Source organism: Malaya genurostris, chromosome 1, assembly GCF_030247185.1.
Source record: "Malaya genurostris strain Urasoe2022 chromosome 1, Malgen_1.1, whole genome shotgun sequence".
NCBI classification, from domain to species: Eukaryota; Metazoa; Arthropoda; class Insecta; order Diptera; family Culicidae; genus Malaya; species Malaya genurostris.
In genome coordinates, this window is record NC_080570.1 from 95,271,002 (window position 1) to 95,289,120 (window position 18,119).

The window sequence follows — 18,119 nt, forward strand, 5'->3', positions numbered from 1 at the left end:
GTGACGACATTTCATCCGTAATGTTGGCAACAATTCAATACATTCCATTAGCTTTACATTGAACTGACAGATCGTTTGCTCGTTTGGAACTGGTAGCTGTCATTCCAAACGAACAGCTGTCGCCACTCTGATTATAGTCACTCTAAGTGAACCGAAATCAAATACAAAATTGTATTTGCCGAAATCATCGTGGGATTACATTTCAATGGCACATAAAAAAATACTGAAAAATGTGATCACCCGTCGTTTAATTTATTGTGCGCATGAGGCCCCTCATTCTGAATGATGTTATATTTTTTTGTAATGTTGTCAGTTTGCATTTAGTTGTGTTATTGCTTTCTCCGTCTTATATCCATCACTTAAGGCAATGTAAAACAAAGAGAACTAATATTGCGTATTCTATCAACTGTCAAACTCAAAAGTGACGATCGAGCTCACGTTTTTTCTTTCTCTCAATTCGAAGTGGTATTAAAAAAGTTACGAAGTTTCTCGAAAAAGTTACTTCAAGCTGCAGTAGACTTCCAGAACGTTCTCAAGCCTTGTTGGGTGTTGCTGCGTGTGTTGGTAGGTAATGCTTGTCGTATATGTGCTGCAGTGTTCATTGGTAGAGGGAACAAAATGTGGTCAGTGATGGTTCAGTATCTAAACAGATTCCAGGAAACGCATTCCTCAAATTGAGCTAATCGTTGAGATCAGTAATTATTTCTGTCTTCACATAAAGTAACGTAGTGAAGAGTTGGTGGCGATTTAGAAAATCGATATCTGGTCGGGAAAAAAACGAAATTGATCATTTACATAACTACCTACCTGATTGTTACAGACAAAAAAGCGATTTGCTCAAAATCCGGATTTCACTTCTTTTAAATCGAAATCCATTGAACAGCAGTCGTAAGTAATCCCAGTGGTAAACGAAAATATAGATCAGCGTGGCACAAGTGATCGGTGATTTTGTTAAACAAAAATGGTTATTATTCTAATTTTCTTCTGCCCATATCAATTTTTCTCTAACGACGAGTTCAATAATATTTTCGAATTAAAACCGTAGTTTTTCGTGTTAGAAAATACGTAAGATTCAAAATTATTTCCGGATAGGTACAACCCATTACCATTGAAGTTTCCGGCTTATAGACAAAAAATCGAGACCAGTTGAAGAAAACGTGTTTCAAGTTTGATGTCAGATTTTACTTTTTGAATTGCAAGACATGGAAAATTCTAGTAACCTACGTACGCGAAAAGTGGGAATTATATCGTTGCTATGAAGTGGTAGTATTTCACGATTTTGATTCGCTACTGTGAGTCGCCATTTTGTTTCGTCAGATGCTTTCATGATTTTTCATTTTCGCGAAAATATGCCAGTCGTTGATAATTTATGACTTACGATAAACGGAAATAAGACTAGACACGTTAGTTGCTAAAAACTAATGTCAGTTTCATTGAACTTATAACGGATTTAATTGCACAATTCAATCTGTTTCAGGACTAAAATAGAAAATACTAGAAGAAATGTAGTAGAATAGTCGAATGAAAAAAAACCTAGTCTTTTCTTTTCACGAATATTAAAAATAAATGAATCTAATGAATTTCTATATTTCGCAGAAAATCAAGACCGAACAGGTTAAACGGCACAAGATGGTTAAAGAAACCGGCTTCTACGATATATTAGGCGTAAAGCCTGGCTGCTCCCAGGATGATTTGAAAAAGGCCTACAGAAAATTGGCCCTGAAATACCATCCGGACAAGAACCCGAATGAGGGTGAAAAATTCAAACAAATTTCGATGGCTTATGAAGTGTTGTCTGATCCGGAAAAGAAAGCCATCTACGACGAAGGAGGTGAATCAGCAATCAAGAAAGGTGGTTCTGGAGGTGGTAGTGGTTTCCACAGTCCAATGGACATCTTTGATATGTTCTTTAATGGCGGTTTCGGTGGACGTAGGTAAGTGAATATAATTGTATTCGGAAAATTTTCTGCAATTGAAGAATAGCATCCTCTGCAGTTCATCGTAGCTTGTGTTTTAGAGTTACCGATTCTTTTGTGATGCAACAACAAAGTAGCGGTTTATGAAACGATCCTCGTGTTTATATCGTCGATCATAAAAAGCCGTAACAGTTTGTAATGTTATCCGTATAAATGCAAACAAAGGTCAGCTTTTCCCGTAGAAAATGTGACACTTCTTAAAAGGACCAGTTGGCCGACATAATCGGGCTCTTGAAAATCGATCGATAATATTGCGACTAAGTTAACACATTCAAATGTTGATTGTACCGACAAACCCCTACTAAGTCGATGAGATAATCGGGAGGATTTTCTATGGGGTTGTTGGTAAAAAGGTTTCTCATATGTTATTTGAATACTTCACTGATAAAAATTGGGACAATAACATCATGTACAAAGCATGTATGTTTTACTGCAACTCATGCTACATTCGTTTGTCATATGCTCAAGTGTTTTTTTTTATTAAAGCGCAATTAGCGTGGTTTGACGTGCAAAACGTGTGATTGCTATATTATTTGATTTTTACCTTTACCTTATAATAAGGTAATATACTAATGTTCGTGCAAAAATATATTGATATAGCGGTCTATCGCACAAAAATTCAATAAATTTCATATATTTTGTCAATATGTCGACCCATACGGGAAAAATCAGAGTATGAATGACGTGTTTTTTGCAAAATGAATCATCTTATTTATATCTCCACAAAATAAACCATGGGTGCGAGTAAAAGTTTTTTATTTTCGATCGGGTACAGGTCGGGTTGCTTACCCGATCATCTCAAATCTAGATGCGTCTGCTGGAGTTTATTAAGTTTAGTAATAAGTATGCAAAATTGTTGACAGTCATAACATTGGGTAAATTTTTCTTAAAATTATTAAAAATTATTAGCAGTTATGAAAACATGAACTAATGATTGCCATAATTTCATAAAGTTGTCGACTTTGGCCTTGTCCACCGTTTGCAGAGATTATTTGATTTTCTTCTTTCAAGGCTGAAACTGACTACTGAAGACTTGTAAAGAATCTTGTAAAGGTTTGATATATAATTTTACTTGTTCAGTGAATCTTATGCTTAATTTTCTTTTCAAGATCCTGAACTATGGATTCCATCGATAGTAGGATCCCAAAAATGTTGATTTTGATGTTGACGAAGGAGCAGTTTAAGATTGTCGAAGATAGGAAACTTAAAATTAGTTTGAGCTTTTCAAACTGATGGACTCAATCATGTAATGGTTGTAATAATCCATTGCAGTATCGATATTAGCCGAATTTCTCCAACGATTACATGGTTCACATTTCTTTCGGTATGAGATATGTTTTCTAGCCGATTAGTTTTAAGGTAGTAGAACACAGAACTCATTGAACTGATCATTGATATATTCGACATCATGAATTTTATTGGTAGATGGTAGATGGTAGACAAATACGATATCGAACCAGAATGATTACTTATAGAATTTGGAATATTTGAAAATAAAAATGGTTGAGTGAGCGGAGAGTTCATTATGAAGAACTTGTACTTTACAAATGTACTTATTGTTAATTGACTAAAGAAAAAATTGAAGTTTTAGAAGAACTATGCGAGGCACAAGAACACATCTAATGATTTTTAAATTTTTTTGGATGAGAGTTCATTTTTTTTTGTCCGGTTGGACCTTTGTCAAAAATCCTTTACGGTTTCCATCACAATCATAACATACAAAATTATCTGAAATTATCTAAACAGACCTGTTTGCAAACGCATCACGACAATTTAAATAACGTATGTTCATATGACAACTCGTACCATGAACTAAGCCCTGAAAATGGCGATATTATGTGAGGTTCGCAGTGCCATCATTTCGTTTATAATTTTCTCATCGAATTGAAATTTCCGCATCCACTTCCGTAAGGAACGTCATATACCATTCGACTCAGTTCGTCGAGTACGCAAAATCTCTCTCTTTCTGTGTGTGTGTGTGTGTGTGTGTGTGTGTGTGTGTGTGTGTGTGTGTGTGTGTGTGTGTGTGTGTGTGTGTGTGTGTGTGTGTGTGTGTGTGTGTGTGTGTGTGTGTGTGTGTGTGTGTGTGTGTGTGTGTGTGTGTGTGTGTGTGTGTGTGTGTATGTGTATGTGTATGTGTATGTGTATGTGTATGTGTATGTGTGTATGTAACGTTTTTTTTGCACTAACTTTTCTCGGAGATGGTTGAACCGATTTTCACAAAATTCAAATGAAAGGTCTTGTGGTCCCATACAAAATTCCTGAATATTATTTGAATCCGACTTCCGGTTCCGGAATTATGGGGTAAAATGTGCAAAAAATTGTGAAAATAAGTTCACTAACTTTTCACAGAGATTGCTGAACCAATTTTTACAAACTTGGATTTAAATGAAAGGTCTTGTAGTCCCATACAAAATTCCTGAATATTGTTTGGATCCTTCCGGTTCCGGAGTTATGGGGTAAAATGTGCAAAAAAATTAAAATATGTTTTCTAGATTTTCTCATAGATGGCGCGACCGATTTTCATAAAAAATCGCCATACGTTCAAATGAAAGGTCCTGTAGTCCCATACGTAATTCCTAAATTTCATCTGGATCCGACTTCCAGATCCGGAAATATAGGGTAAAGTGTGTTAAAAATTGTATACCATCACTGATAAGGGCGAAAAACCGTACAAAGTTTTCTAAATCGACCTCAAATCTTCTCCAATTAATAGTTTTTATCAGTAGACGGTCAAACAAACCGATTTCGGTTATTCTTTTTAGGAATCGAAGAAAATTATTTTGAAGAATACCACAGTATTATATATGATAGTATTGATATGAGAAAGGCATCATTACACCACTAGGTGGATTAAAACAGGTTCTAATTTTTGATATACCAAAAATAAACATGTGCGTTCAGTACAAAACAATTACGTGTAATAAAAACCCCTAGAAGGCCAACAGCCGCAAACAACTAGTAAGTCGTAAACTTTATTACCTGGTGGATTTCATCTGTAAAGACGCTGTGCTTCGGTACCAGTGTAAGTGTCTCAAATAGAGATATGGGTGGCGTGACAATTCAATATGAACTGCTATGCTCTGATGAGCTAAAGACGAAATGTAAATACAAAAACCTATTCTTAATCCACCTAGTGGTGGGATAATGCCTTTCTCCGTTATCGCCACAGTTACATTAAAATATTTTTTGCCTTTTCATTGATGTCATTTTGGACACTAATTTGGTCTTTTATTCGGACACCAATTTATTTAGATAAATTTGGGTAGTTCACAAAAGCATGATTCAACGTTTATGTCAAATTTTCGAAAACGTTTCTTAGACCACGCGTAACAACATTTGAACATGATCATCACTATCTGAAATAATTATACGGATAGAAAAAAAATTGTCGATTACGTTTCTTGTACGATTATATCTCCGAAACTTGAAATGTTATATATGATCTTCGAAATCGACACTCAGCCAAGCCCACAGCCCAACGTAAATCTCGAACGAGCCTAAAATTATTGATATCAGTTAATCCATTTACTAGAAAATTTAGCGGTAATGACTAATGGGTTTTGACGTTTACTTCACTTATGCCATTATATCACCGGAATCGTGACAACCATTTGAACTTCAAACCTGTTTAATAAACCAATAGTGATTTCCAAATGAGCCATTTATACCATTGTATTTCCGGAAACAGAAATCACAGTCATTGTTTGCAGTGGCGCCTCGTGACAAAATTTGCAGATTGTGCACTGATTAAGTGGTACGATATCATATATAACAGTTCGATGTAAGTGAAAACAAAAGATGGATATTTGCTTGTGTTTTTCAATACAATGAAATAACGATATACTTTTGGAAGGGAATTCTTTTTCAAACTTATTTCGTATCATCATTACAATAAAAGAATTCAACGCTCTGAAGGTAGAGAAAATCTGTCAATAACTTCATCAATAAAACCGCTTCAACGTTGCAACTGAGACAGCAATTTAGCATAAGCCTCTCCTGAAGGTTACACATACAAGTGCATACAAGTTCTCACAGAGCCTTTCTTTTCTTCTTGAATCTGTGCAGTAACTCATGTTCACGGAAAAGATACTAACACAGCGACAAGAGATACTTGAAATTTTAATTTGGATGTATTATAAGATGGGTGTAAATGTACGCAATTTCAGTGCACAAGGCTAAGTACTCGAGTTCAGAGCACCACGGCAATGCGGCATGAAAAGATTGTTTGGCTGTTATTGGCGCAATATGCCATTCTTCCTAAGCTGCATGCACTTGCTGCAGCTTAGGGAGAATTTGTACATATTGCGCTGTGGAAAAAATCACTCATTATTTTATATTCGGAGCCATCCGACATGCTTTCATCGAAAAAATAGAGAGTATAAAAATAATTGCATGCGGGTGAGGGGATGCAATTAATTCCTTCAATTTGATCGGTTGTGCAGTGCACGCGATGCACTTGAGGACGAGACGTCCCTGATCATTTGATCTTCGAACTTGAACAATGACCCAATAGTAACATTCAAATAAGCTTAAATTTGTTCAAATCGATTCCGCATTTTCGAAAAATTGAGCGGTAAGAAATAAAGTGCGTTTTGTCGGTTACGTCATATATCATTATACACCCGGAATCAAAAGTGACAGCCATATGATCTTAGAACATGATCAATGGCTTAATAATAGTAGCTAAGCAAAGTCTTCGCGTTGCATTCCTCTTGTGGAATTTGGCCTTTCTGTTTCAGCAGACTTCGCAGCCGATTCTCAGCGTAGAATCATTGCAAGCTAAGTATGTTGAAATCGGATCAGTCCTCTTCGAGAAAATTGAGCGCGAAAAAAACTCGTTGAAAGGTGCGCATACATGGTTGTACGACAATCTCTCGAAACCCATTTCCCAGAAAAGGAAGCAACGAATTATTTTCCCCAGAATGTATCATTCTCCAGAAAAGCATAGGCCCGAAGGTATCAATTAGTAGAAAGACGTACAACAGAATGTACCATTCCCCAGAATACCATCTCCCAGAAAAAGCAAATACTTAGAAACTGTTTCCCAATAATGGAAAATAATACAGAAACAACATAGGAACAGATCTTTTACCAGAAAAGCATCTACTAAAATCAGGCGCGTAAACATGAGGGGAGAGATTAAACCCCCCCACCCTCCGAAACTTAAGAAATTATTAGGGGATACAGGGATACGGACACGTTGTTGAACTGGACAGCTTAAATATCTTATCAACCTGCTAATATTTCATTTCATAGATTGACTTTGTAAACGCGCTTGGAGATGACGCGGTAGAAATGATTTCGATAAAAACCCAGTTAAACCCCCCCGCAGAAATCACCTCTGTCTAGTTGCGTGCGTTTGCCCGGATTCCCCAAAGCTAGGGGCTATCCCTCAGTTAAGTCCGAACGAGCAGCAGCGAGGTCGGACAGCAGGTCATTAAAAACGATGAGGCGTAGCCGCATTAGACCTTTCAAAATCGCAGTAAATTAAAACAAATTCTATTAAGCAGCATGTTGACCTGTTATTCCAAATAACTATTATGCCAAATAATCATCATGCCAAACGATATTATACCAATAATAGTGTTTTAGCGAATAATGCCTTCGAGGTTTTCTGGTGTTTGGTACATTCTGTTTTTTTTTTTCTGGATTTTCTTACTTTCTAGAGTTTGTATTTCTGGAGCTTAGTACTTTCTGGGCAATAAATTTCTGGGGAAAAAGCTTCAGTTTTTTATGTTCTGGAGAATGATTTTCGGGGAGATGTTATAGAACCCCGAGGCTCCGTTCGAATGTTTGATTCTCCATCAATTCCATTACCTTTCTATAAAGGAAGGCAAAACATATATGATAACAAAAACCCCTAGACGATCAAAAAAGGCTTCTGGTTTTTCTTATATGCCCTTATAATAATTAATATTTTCTATGTATATATTGAGATACCCGAAAAATATTTCAATCCTCAACTAGCGCGCCTATTATATTTTTCTTTTACATGGAATTTCTGTTTAAGTTCGAAAGGATATTCAAATGATATACTGAGCAGAGGTATTCTAAAAACCGGGAATTTTTATCTCAATAACTGGGAAAACTGGAATGCTATTTTGCCAATTACTCAATTTACAATCTACGAAATGCGGTAAAATCGAATACAATATCTTCGCTTGGGCTCTAAAAAGCAATATCGCAGAAAAAATTGTTTGACAATTGTGCAATACCGCTGTTATAGCGATGCGAAAACTCGAAGCAAATGAACCTAATAGTTTTCGTATATGATATTATAAGACAACTGGAGCTGAGATGAGTGGGGGTACCGTTACCCTATATTGCGATCATGGCGCTGCTCAAATGGTAAGCTTTGAACTGAGCAATGGTTATCATTTTCAGATTTTGCTTGAAGATTTTAAAAAAATTGTTTTTATTTTAAATATTTGTTTGTACACTAACGTACAAAAACATGTGAAAATTTAGTAAACATTGCACATGCACAACCTTCTTTTTCTTTGTTTGGTTGGAAAGGTTACAATGACTCATTTATTCCATCGGTTTTTTTTTTATAGCCACATGAACTTTACTGTTATTGACTACAGATGGTATCTCGCGGCGTTGCCGAGTTACGAAAAAAATTCTTTCCTTCTCGTGAATTACTCGAACTTCAAAGTTTAAAACCAAACACAAACAATAGTAGGATTTCTAAGAGTACCGTAATAATCGAAAAAGGAAGTAAACGAAGAAAAACTGTCATTCATACTTTAGACCTATCTAATGTTTAACGGGACATATTTTCGACAACCGCTTTCCTATTGTTTATTATTTTAATTACAGGAAATTTTGCGAAACGAGATTTTCTACAGATTTTGCATCTTCTTTACAGCAAACGAGAGCGTCGTGGCAAGGATTTAGTTCATCAACTGTCGGTCACACTGGAGGAGTTGTATTCGGGTGCCACTCGTAAATTAGCTTTACAAAAGAATATTATCTGTGATCAATGCGAAGGTCGTGGCGGTAAAAAGGGCGCCATTCAAAAGTGTTCTCCGTGCAGAGGAACCGGTGTTGTGACCAAGCTTCAGCAACTGGCCCCCGGATTCGTACAGCAGTATGAAGAAGGATGTCGTAACTGTCGTGGAATGGGTGAAATTGTTGACGAAAAGGACAAATGTAAAACATGCAACGGACGAAAGACAGTTCGGGATCGTAAGATCCTTGAGGTAAACGTGGAAAAGGGCATGCGTGACGGTCAAAAAATAGTTTTCTCCGGTGAAGGTGACCAAGATCCAGATCTACAGCCCGGTGATATTGTGATAGTCTTAGATGAAAAGGAACACCCTGTTTTCAAAAGGTCCGGGCAGGATCTTATAATGCACACACAGCTGCAATTGGTTGAGTCACTCTGTGGATTCCAAAAAGTTATTCGGACATTGGATGATCGAAATTTAGCCATCACATCTTATCCAGGAGAAATAGTTAAACATGCAGCGATCAAATATATTGCTGGTGAGGGCATGCCACAGTATAAGAACCCATTCGAGAAGGGACGACTTGTCATTCAATTCTTCGTTGTTTTCCCGGAATCGCTGCCGATCGAATTGCTCCCCGGTCTTGAGCAGTGCTTACCTGGGCGGCCGGTAGTGAAAGTTCCAGCTGATGCTGAGGAATGTAATATGGTAAGTAACGCTATAGTACAGTTAAATGTTTAAAGCATTCGAGAACAATTGACAGTAATTGAACGAGTAATCGATACTGGGTTGTCTAGTTTCCTTATCCGAAAGTGCAACCATGCTATTTAGCGTGACTGCGCACCTACGGGAACTAGACAGCAGCTCTCTTCGAAATGCTAGATCAAATTTGAGGCAGGAACGGATTGGCTTCAAAAGGAAACTGCAAGCCTAATTTTTCAAATGCCTCAACAATCGTGCTCGTTATGTCAGACATTTTGCTTTTTATTTTTTTTCTATTAGCTTCAGAAAGATTGGAGTGATTTCTTTAAAACAGAGAGATTATTTCAAACTAAAATATAATTATTCTTATACTTTTCAGATTGAGCTGGACCCCGAGCAAGACCGCCGAGGCAGTGGTTATAAGAATGCATATGACGAGGACGAAGACCATCACGGTCCAGGAGTACGAGTGCAACAGTGTACTAGTAGTTAAACATCTACGTTCGTTAACTAAGATAAAACTATTGCCGCCGCGTAGGGAAATAGAACGGAAGGGAAGGAATGGTTGTTTAATGTCAGTATGTGCGCATTAGATGCTAAATTAGACACTTAGTTTGTTTTTCTTTACCAAATCGCTGTCTAAGATAAAGAGATATCCAACACATGCAGCAATAACGATACCCGCTATTTAAATCGATTAGTAATCAGGACAAAAATCAGAAAAAACCACACCAGTTTTCAGAATTTTGATTGATTTAAACGATTGCAGAATACATAAAAAAAATTACTGCAAAATATCATGACTTTCATTCCAGAATTCCATTACACATCCTCCGTGCAAACTTGATTGTTCAATAAAAAAAAAGTAATTTTCCCCGCCTTATGCAGACATCATTGTTTTAACTTTTTTTTGCATCAACGAATTCCCATGATTGCACGCACCTACTTACGTATATTTGAGATTGAGCTGCAATCTGGAAACAACACTTAAAACTGTGCACTATGATAAAATGGTTTGATTGTAATGATTGGGGCTTATATGCGAAATGAACATTTGTTGAGGAGTTGAGCGATACGTCTTGGGCTACTACTAGTTAAAGGAATATATAATGGACAATGCAGCATTACGCAAAAGTAAAATCTGTTTTGAACATTCTCTCTGTTCGAAAAAAAAATAAGAAAAATAAACAGCATATTTTATGATTGTCAGTAAATTCCTTAGGAAACCTCTTTCATTTCTCCTCTGATGACACGTTCAAAACAAATATTTAAAATTCGGCCCTTATTACCGGTATCACTACACGAAGAAACCCAACTGAAGTGATTGAGACCCCCTTATTATTGGTATCACTTCACGGTGAAAATCAAGTGAAGTGAATGTAGAACCTTATTAGGAAAGCCGCTTCAGAGAAAAAATAATTACTACGATGAGCTTAATGCTATTGTGAACATCACGTCACGTCATTTTTTCCCTACAGTGATCGCTACGCTGTTCGTGATACTGGCAATAGGTAAATTCGTAAAGGATGTTTACTAATCATGGAGTTCATACAGAAGAGACTTTGCATGAATGCTAATCATTTGAATTAACTTTAAATTCGCCCTTATTCTGAATAATGACGTATTGGTTTTTCGATGGAATATGGTTCGGTCAAATCTTAGCTACCTTTGATTTTTCTAGCGTTATTGGGAATACGATCGAAAACACGATACGTCGTTTTTCAGAATAAGGGTGATTATCCCTTAGTTGGTCGATTATAGAGTGAATATTAGATGTTATACCCTTCTAACACGCCGTGATAGTTATGAGTATGAAGAGTGGTTTTTCTCCCGTGAAGTATGTGAAACCATCACGCACTTCTTGTCCTTCCCTAGGAGCGATGGAGATAAAGGCGGTCGTCAATGGTTGTTGAGATTCGATTTCAGTACTATAGAGTTCTATTGAAAGAGCTAGTTCTCCATAGCCGTTTATTTGTTGTTTTGATAGTTGGTTTAATATTTTCTTTACCGAAACGTTCACACGCTCCGTCCGTCGAGACGTTCCGTAACGGTGATGTTACGTGTGAATGGCTTCATAAAAATGCATGTAATGACGGTTACGGTAACGGAGGATAACTGTAACGGAAGGAGACGGATCGTCTGAATCGTACATAAGTCATAATAGTAAACGGCAGTTTTCGTCTGGTGTTAAATTTAATACTCTATCTTTCATAGCTCGCCTGTAATTTTTTACGAAAGTGGAAGTTGATAGGTGGCTTATTGGTCGTTATGAAAAAAAAACGCGTTATATGTGCAATATCTTCATTCATAACATTTATTTAACAAAAAGACATCATTTTGCTTTGAGTTTTAGTTATACATTAAAATGATTACAAAATTTCACGTCAAACCATCTGCCTCTTGCAGACATCTTTCTGCACTCCATTGCATAAACCGAAACCAAACCACATTGCCAATGATTTCGGGAAACAAAATGAGTTTGCGATTCTCTTCAAAGCTGGGACGTTTCGGCTCAACTGTTATAGAAAGTATCTTGCCGAAAGTCGATTCTTTCCATACCGGTACGTCATCCTATGAATTACAAATTATCATATTGTTAATATGCTTACGGCTCAAGCCATATTTATATGTTTAAAAAACATACCTTTCAATAAGATTTTTTGGTAAAATAGTAAGGAAGAATCGAACAAGAGCCAAAATTTTCCGGTCCAAGGATCTGCCGCGTCACAAAATGAAAGAAATAGAAAGTAGAGATGGGAAACTTATCGATATTTATCGATAATATCGATATTGCCACGATATCGACGACATCGATAATTCAGAGCATAGACGAAAAATATCGATATTCGATATTGCAACCATGGAGTTTAGTAAAATTATAATTCATATTATTACTTCGCTCGTGTAGTTTTTATCTAATATTAGATATTTAGGCTATGTTCAAAAATACGTTAATAAAATCTTACCTAAAATCAAAGACATCATATTAACTAGATATCCAGCTCTCACATTTCACGAACAAATCATTGGCAACATCGTTCTTAGCGAGCATGGCACCGACGACACGACCTGCCACTCGTGTCTGAAAACTGTAGCACAAATTTAACTACCCCTCAGTAACTCGAAATGTCAAAATGATATCTTTTGAAATACGTTCGAAACTGGCAACACAAGTCGATAAAATGTTGTCTGTCGGAAAACAGTTACCATAACCTTGGTTACGCACCAAACATGTGGTCGACGACACGACCTGCCACTCGCTTTTAAAATTGTATCGTAAATCGAGTTACCCCTCAGTAACTGGTAATGTCAAAATGGAATCGCTTGAAAAAGTGTTGGAACTGGCAGCACAAGTTGGTAAATTATTGATTTTGAGAAACAGTTACCAGTAGCCTTGGTAACCACAAACGAAAAATGTAAACAAAAACAAGAGATTCTCACTTAAAACGAAACCACTGAGTGTAGTTGGCCCGCTGGCAGGTATTAAATTTATTCTTTCAAAGATCTGCCATAGCTGCATAATCTGCCATAGCGATTGTGTCGTATGCCGCTTTGAAGTTGTATTCTCGACACTTTTGGAGTACTTGTCTCATAACGAATATGTAATTCGTAGTGGCGTACCGTACCGGCAACGCAAATTATTCACTACTAAACATTTGATTTTGGTTGTTTAAGGCAATAAAAAACTTGTGTTATCTTCAGGGGAAATATATTTATTTAACTAAGCAAAAAAACTAAAACTAGTCCACCAAGCCGATTGAATGTAGATTTTTTGATAACTCGCTCCAGGCGACTTGTAACTTCACTAGTAATAGTGAATCAATCATAATTTCTTGGTGTGAGGGCAGTTTTGAACGCCGTTAATAAGGCGTCGACTTGCACTATAAGGAATTGTATAAATGTTTCCCCAGCTTCATACGATGCCAACTCTTCCTCAGCGAGGTTGTGATTGTGATTGATAAATTGGTCAACCCACGGATGCAAACGAGGTTTAAAAAAATTTTACACGGGCCTGTTCAACGTCACTAGTTTGTAATCGCCCTTGCTGGATTGAACTTTGAAGTGGCGACTGGGCTAGATCTATGTAACCGGTAGGGTAACCAGATTTCAGAGGTGATTTCAAAGCATTTATGAAGTCTAGTTCCAAGCAACTAGCAGGGTTATTAACAACAGCACACACTCCGTCTAGCGATTGCGTTCCACGTTCCACGTCGAATGCACTTCCGAATAATGAAAAATACATCATCCAACATGCTGGAGCATTGCTGCCCGTTTCAATGCTGTACAAAATTATCGCTTTCAGGACGCTTTCTTCCATGAAATAACTCTCTAAAAGTAAATATGTGAATATCCTGCATTTGCGTACTCAATCGGGACTTTTCAATCAACTCATTTAAAGTTTTTAGCTTCGCTTCCTAAGTATTTGGTTCCAGAGAACTTTTTTCGAGATCGAACTAAAAACACAAAGCGATTAGAAATTCATTTATACGAATTAGAATATCATTTACACTCACCAAGCATCGGCGTTTGACAAACTTTATATACAATTCAGCCGACGACACGACCTGCCACTCGTCTATCTAAACTGTATCGAAAATTTAACTACCCCTCAGTAACTGGTAATGTCAAAACGAAGTTGCTTGAAAATCTATTGAAACTGGCAACAAAAGTAGAAAACTGTTGATTTTAGATAACAGTTACCATAACCATGGCTACGTATGTTTTTTAATGGAACGGACTATATAAATAATCTCAAAACAAAAACAAATTGTTTCTGTGAACCAGTAGAAATGCAGATTTCTGATTCTTTCGGACCTCCTATGTACGATGATACGGAACGTGATTTCGTGAATCACGCCGATCGATGCGTCAATCTCTTTTGAAGCTACTATCAAGCGTGTACCGGTCATAGTGGCCGTATTGTGGAGGATAGTGATTGTACACGTTCTACCTTGAATAACCGTTGTGTCGGGACCTTCCCGAAATTGGAACGCCATTCTACCGAACGAGAATGGGGGAACCTATGTTCGAATCAGGGCGCGGGTTGGCCTAGATACATTCTAGAATTCAATGCAGACCATCGGGAACAAATTTATTTTTTATTTTTGTATCCGTATTCTACATCATTACCGTTAGAACATTCAGAACAAATTGGCTCATTGCAGCTATAACATGTTGACTGGTTAGCATTTCCATTGCGTACAATGGAAAGATGACCTTCTTTGGATTTCACAGTAGAAGTTACTGAAATATTGAACAAAATCTGTAAAAATGTGTACCATTCGCGTATCTTTTGCGTTTTTTTAATTGTTTGTTTTTTTACTTTGGAGCTCCTTGGTAACTAGTTCGTAGCAACCTAAACAGTGTTGCCCAAGAAGATTATTTTTATCATTATCAAGGGGTCGCTATATTTGCGGTAACTGGCGGTGAATCGTTAACAGACAATTTCATTGCCAATTTTTCTTCGGAGTGTCTGGTCGTGTCGTCGATGTGGTCTTAAAAAACCGGTAGATACATTGAAATCGAAAACCGGGAATTTGTTCATATGAGTAAACATTTGGTTTAAGTTGCAGTGATAAACATAAAAACAAAAAGATATGATACTTAGAAAAACAAAAATTAGTCGCTCAAAATTGTGTTTTAATTCATTTTTTAATTTTAATTCCGAAAGATAATTAGCTGACTCGGGAGAAGTATGGAACTGAACAAATCTTAGATTTCATTTTGCCTTTGTAGCAACTGATAGCTGATTTTACCTTATTTATAAATATTTTGCGAATTACGATTTGTTTTTGGAAGTGATCTTCACTATTGAAAACTTCTAGGTGATGAAAATTTGCTACACTTATGTTGTTTTAGACTTTCTGTACTTTGCCCGCTTTCAAAAAGATCCACATTAGTGCATTTGCGGAGTGCCGTTCAGATTGACTCTTCCTTATAAACTAATACATAAGAAATAAATTTCTTTTGAAATCGTTAGTCTTCATGCTGAAATTTACTCTGCTGATAGATTTTAAGAAACCGAGATCGGTTTAGTTATCTCCAAAAAAAACAGAGCAGATTGAAAAAAAAACGTTCCGGCCCTGGAAGCAGATACATGTTTCAAAGGTCATTAAGAGGAATAATAATGCAAGGTATCTTACCAAAATTGAAAAAGCTGGAAGTTTCCATTAACTGTTAGTAATGTTATCTGCAATCTGTCAATTTTCACTTATTCAGAGATATGTTAGATTAAAAATAATAAGCACTAATCGAATAAATAAAACAAAATTTCAATTTACCTTGAACTAACAGAGCAATTTTCGAACGCAGATCATTTTTCAGTTTGTTTGTTTATTTGAGCTCCTAGTGTTCCTTGGTAACTAGTTCGTAGCAACTAAAACAGTGTTGCTCTAGAAGATTATTTTTATCATTTCCAAGGGGTCGCTATATTTGTGGTAAATGATGGTAAATCGTTCACGAACACTTTTTATTCCTATTTTTCTTCGAAGTGTCTGGTCGTGTCGTCGATGGCACCCTCAGGCGAGTTCGCATTGAATCTCATACATAGAAGTAGGGGAGAGAAATGTCAACTTCTTTTGGCGCGCACGAATAATACGCGCCCATACAAATGACATGATATGTTGAATGTGATGCCGTGCGATGGCGTTACTGGACTGAAGACTAATTTCGCTCCAAGCTGACAGGGTCTGTTAAAATTGACTTCCTGCACGCAACTCTTGTAAAGGGCGAACAGTACTTAATGTTAAGTATTTTGTTGGCTAAGTATTGAGCAAGCACCAGAGAAAACAGATATTTTCCAGAGCTGTGCGCCGCCGCGCCACGCCGCCGCCGCCGATAATTTCAACACGCCGCCAATTTAAGAAAAAGATGATCAGCGCGCCATTTTAATCGTGCCGCCGATAATATTACCACAGACTAACAGACAGGACACTCAAATTAGATTCTTCAATCATTTTAACGGTCATTTCGAATATTCCTTTATTTGGGACAGTACTCACATGTGTCATGATGGCGCCACGTTAACCTATCAAAAACATCCTGTCTGTCATCTAGACTGTGTTTATTTTTTTCATTTACCAACAGAGTTGCCATTCATGCAGAATTACCTGTAATGTATTGATTTGTATACGTCCATGCGAATTTCATGCAGGATACAGATTTAATACATATTCACTTGCTTCTGGTCTGCCGCCACTTAATTTCGGGTGAAAACTACCAACACAATAAAAAATAGTCTAGATGAACAACGTTGAGTCAAATAAATGGTTACCTTCCAACATCGCGAAAAAGTTAAATATATTATCAACGTAATCCAATAATTTATTGTGACGATTCATTTTCAAAAATTTTGATGAAATCAGGCATCCCTGCAAGCAGCTGATCGGTGCTGACAAACGAGGGGAAACCAACTAGTAAAAAAAACTTTTACGTAACACAAGGGGTGTACCGATAGTAAATAGTTCGCGCAGTACAATATAGGTGGAACTAGTGCATCACGAAAAATTATTTTTATAAGAATTTACTCATACTGTCATGTCTGTTAGTCTGTGATATTACATCAGCCGAAAAAATGATTTTGTCAATGTGGAAAATTGTTTACAGTTTTCATGAAAATTCATTGAAAATTACAGTACAGTCACTTTCCTCCTACTTATACTGAAACTCAGTACTACCGTTGTCAACCGAAGCCAATGTCATTTGATTCAAAGTCTATTTTCTGTCTTTATTTAAAAGGTTTTGAGCTATTGGCACATTATCGCAACATTATCGGTCGCAACATCTGAAAATGAAAAATGGAACCAACAAAAGGAGGGTCCTTCCGAAAAAAAAATAATGTTAGGTTTTTTCGGATTAACATTTTTTTTTAGAAACCAGTGTAGTGTTGATTTTTAGGGTACTAGAATGTTTAGCGATCGAGTACCATTTATTTTGGATACTTTATTTGTTATTTTCGGGCATTTGAAAAATGGTATTGAACAAAGTTTCATGCTCCATTCTAAATAAACGTTAGTTTTCGCACAATAAATTAAGATCAACGTTACCAACTCAAAGTAAAAACATTTTCTTCTACTTCTACTATGACTTTTCAAATGAATTTACCCGTTTTTATAAGAAATCGTTACAAATGTGATGTAATTAAAATTTGAATTTGTTAATTTGATATTATTTTTGATATCTGAATGAATTTGAGCGCCAACTCGATTTTATGTTAATTACATACGTACGAAAAAGATATACTTATTTTTTGAGTTGATAAAACGATTTTTATACATGATAATTATCAACTATGTAAAAAGCGATTTGAAAAATAGTTCCGAATAAAACTTCATATTTCTTGCTGATAATAAAAAAATCCCTTTGTATATGAATGAAATATTTATTTAAACAATAGTCAACCATCTCCAAATAATCGCACTTATACTCATCTCAATTTCTCTTCTAATTCGATGCATTCAAAACCATTTACCATCTCTATTCACTA

The 18,119-nt window shown here is 36.5% G+C and overlaps 1 protein-coding gene and 1 long non-coding RNA gene across 4 annotated transcripts; one reads left to right on the forward strand and one right to left on the reverse strand.

The window, feature by feature from the left end:
- The first annotated feature begins 421 nt into the window (after positions 1-421).
- LOC131425140 (dnaJ homolog subfamily A member 1) lies at positions 422-10,848 on the forward strand. 3 transcript variants are annotated; one of them, XM_058586758.1, is made up of 4 exons: positions 422-564; positions 1,597-1,934; positions 8,851-9,640; positions 10,014-10,848. In XM_058586758.1, the coding sequence occupies exons 2-4, from the start codon at positions 1,630-1,632 to the stop codon at positions 10,125-10,127; spliced, it is 1,209 nt and encodes a 402-aa protein (XP_058442741.1). In that variant the 5' UTR covers positions 422-564; positions 1,597-1,629; the 3' UTR covers positions 10,128-10,848. The 3 variants fall into 3 exon arrangements, with proteins under 3 accessions (XP_058442741.1, XP_058442739.1, XP_058442740.1); XM_058586756.1 differs by lacking the exon at positions 422-564 and adding an exon at positions 630-964; XM_058586757.1 differs by lacking the exon at positions 422-564 and adding an exon at positions 630-888.
- Positions 10,849-11,927: 1,079 nt separating this feature from the next.
- LOC131440149 (uncharacterized) lies at positions 11,928-12,390 on the reverse strand. The gene is made up of 2 exons (XR_009231346.1): positions 12,279-12,390; positions 11,928-12,205 (listed from the first exon to the last, which is right to left on the reverse strand). It is a non-coding gene; the product is annotated as an uncharacterized LOC131440149 (long non-coding RNA).
- Positions 12,391-18,119: the final 5,729 nt, after the last annotated feature.